General features: G+C 35.1%; 1 protein-coding gene across 1 annotated transcript in view; it reads right to left on the bottom strand.

Moving 5' to 3' along the window:
- Window positions 1-75: 75 nt before the first annotated feature.
- LOC100636887 (peroxisomal acyl-coenzyme A oxidase 1-like) overlaps window positions 76-2088 on the bottom strand; it is a 2605-nt gene continuing 592 nt past the window's right edge. Inside the window, exons 5-9 of the mRNA XM_020004915.1 lie at window positions 1914-2029; window positions 1690-1865; window positions 791-953; window positions 680-742; window positions 76-207 (exon numbers count right to left, since the gene is read on the bottom strand). Coding sequence (XP_019860474.1) covers window positions 76-207; window positions 680-742; window positions 791-953; window positions 1690-1865; window positions 1914-2029 — 650 coding nt within the window. The remainder of the gene's footprint in view (window positions 208-679; window positions 743-790; window positions 954-1689; window positions 1866-1913; window positions 2030-2088) is intronic.

The raw sequence follows: 2088 nt of genomic DNA, 5'->3' as shown, positions 1-2088 counted from the left end.
GGAATATTTTGCTTGCATACTTTAAGAATATACCTTTAAAAAGGATAGGGCATAAATGAAAAATATTACTGATAATCACCTTGCTGTTTGCAGTAGCATAACTGTATTCTCTCCTTCATATGTTGGAGAAGGAGAATAATCAGCATAAAGTTGAGGTAGACCACTGGCAGCTGAGTAGCCATGACCACCACAACTTAATCTGCACAACTATATATAGGAAAAACCATCATGATGAAGCACATGTAATTACACAATGCAGTCAGGATTTCCTACAAAATTTTTGGCATAGTACTAAACTGGATTTTAAAGTTACAAAAAGATTGGCAAAATAACATATACTATACAGTGTATTTTTTTCAAAAATCACTATGAGAGAATTTTCTAATCATACATTTTCTAGCATGCATACATGTTCTTGTGCTGTATGCATGGAAATCTGCTTCTAATAAAAATGACTAGAACAAATACTTAATTTGTATAATTTTTCTGATACATATACATGCTTTTTGTTGTGTAGCAAGTTTGAGCTGATTCCAATCAAAATTGGATTTTTATGAGTTTTCAAAGTTGCTCCAAAGCCATGTACATACATGTGTATTATAGTGTTTGTCAGCTCATGAAGGAAACTGTTTAGCTTATTAAGCATGCTTTATGGGAAAACCATGAATAATTATAGTACCTCAATAGCACTGCAGCATAGCTCACTGCAAAATGCTTTCAAACCAGCACTAGTAGCATGAAGCTAGAAAGAAGGCATTAATAAATATTGAAATATATCAATAATATATACCTCAGGTAGAGATTTTAAGTTTCCTTCACTAATTTCTTCAGTCACTTCAGTGTTAAGTTTCATCAAGTATTGGTTAGCAAACTTCATAGCATAAGCAGAGGCCAATACAGGAAACAGCTTAAACTGTTGAGTTTGATAATCCAATACTTGAGTCTCTGGTTCACTAAATTACAGATACATTTAAACAATAACTGGGCGAAGCCCACTAAGATGAGAAAAAGTCTGTACGGGCAGGTTATCTAACAATTAAAGTTAAATAGTCTAATCTTCATTTTTGAAAGCAAGTATGGTCATAATGAAATAATTTAAATGACAGCTTTCAGAAAGCCTATGCTCTTTTGCAGCAAACTTTCAGCAAGATAGGACAAAACTACTGTCCAAAAACTTTTCCAGCAGCAGGAAGGGTCACTACAGCACAACAATAGCGTGACTTGGGTGGAAGGGTGGAGCCCCTTCAAATGTTTTACATTCTTCTAGTAATTATACTGGTACAGTCAATTGTACACTAATCAGTTTAAAAATAATTAATTGGCTTGCACTGACTAGCCGCTACCTCAGTAAAGTGAATGTGTGTGTGGGAGGACAAGGTTGGGAGTAAGAGTTAATATAGTTTTTTTAATAGTATGTTATTGGAGTTACGTTCTTCTAAAAAAATATACTGGCACATGCACATGGCATTGCCCAACTGCTACAACTGTTACACCTCGTAGGAGGTGCTTATTTGCTTTAAACATAATTTATACAGACATAGTTATGACATGTGGCTAATTAGTGGTATTCTTGCATGGCTTCCTCCAAACCTCATTCATATCATTAACAAACAGAAAAACACAGGGCCAAAATGCCTCCCTGCCCCCCCCCAAGTTACTAAGGTTATTATCATACAATTAAGATCTTACCCAGGTCTATTTCGTGTTTGTCTCCTCACAACACTGTATCTTATTGCTATGGTAATAGCTCTAGCCAGAGATTTTGCTGAATGATCAACAATAAGTGTCCTTGTACGAACCATAACAGCATATACAATTTTATCAGCTTCGGCTGGAGGCTTTGAGTATGTACCATCTCGTGATACCTACATGAATCATCTTCCACTCTCAATGTCTTTTTCTATACTTCATACCTGAGCATATTTCATTAGCATGTGATCTCTTGGTATTCTCACATTTGTCATGTGGAGGAAACCATTGTCCATACCAAAGTATCCAAACTTTGGTCCAATGTCACCCACCTTTATTCCTTTAATTATAAATGATGAAATGCTTTAGTTATAAATTTAATACCTGGTAATGGCTTGT

This window comes from Amphimedon queenslandica, unplaced genomic scaffold (assembly GCF_000090795.2).
Source record: "Amphimedon queenslandica unplaced genomic scaffold, v1.1 AMPQUscaffold_11847, whole genome shotgun sequence".
Lineage (NCBI taxonomy): Eukaryota > Metazoa > Porifera > Demospongiae > Haplosclerida > Niphatidae > Amphimedon > Amphimedon queenslandica.
Note: the sequence above shows the minus strand (reverse complement) of the source record. Positions and strands in the feature narration are given on the sequence as shown.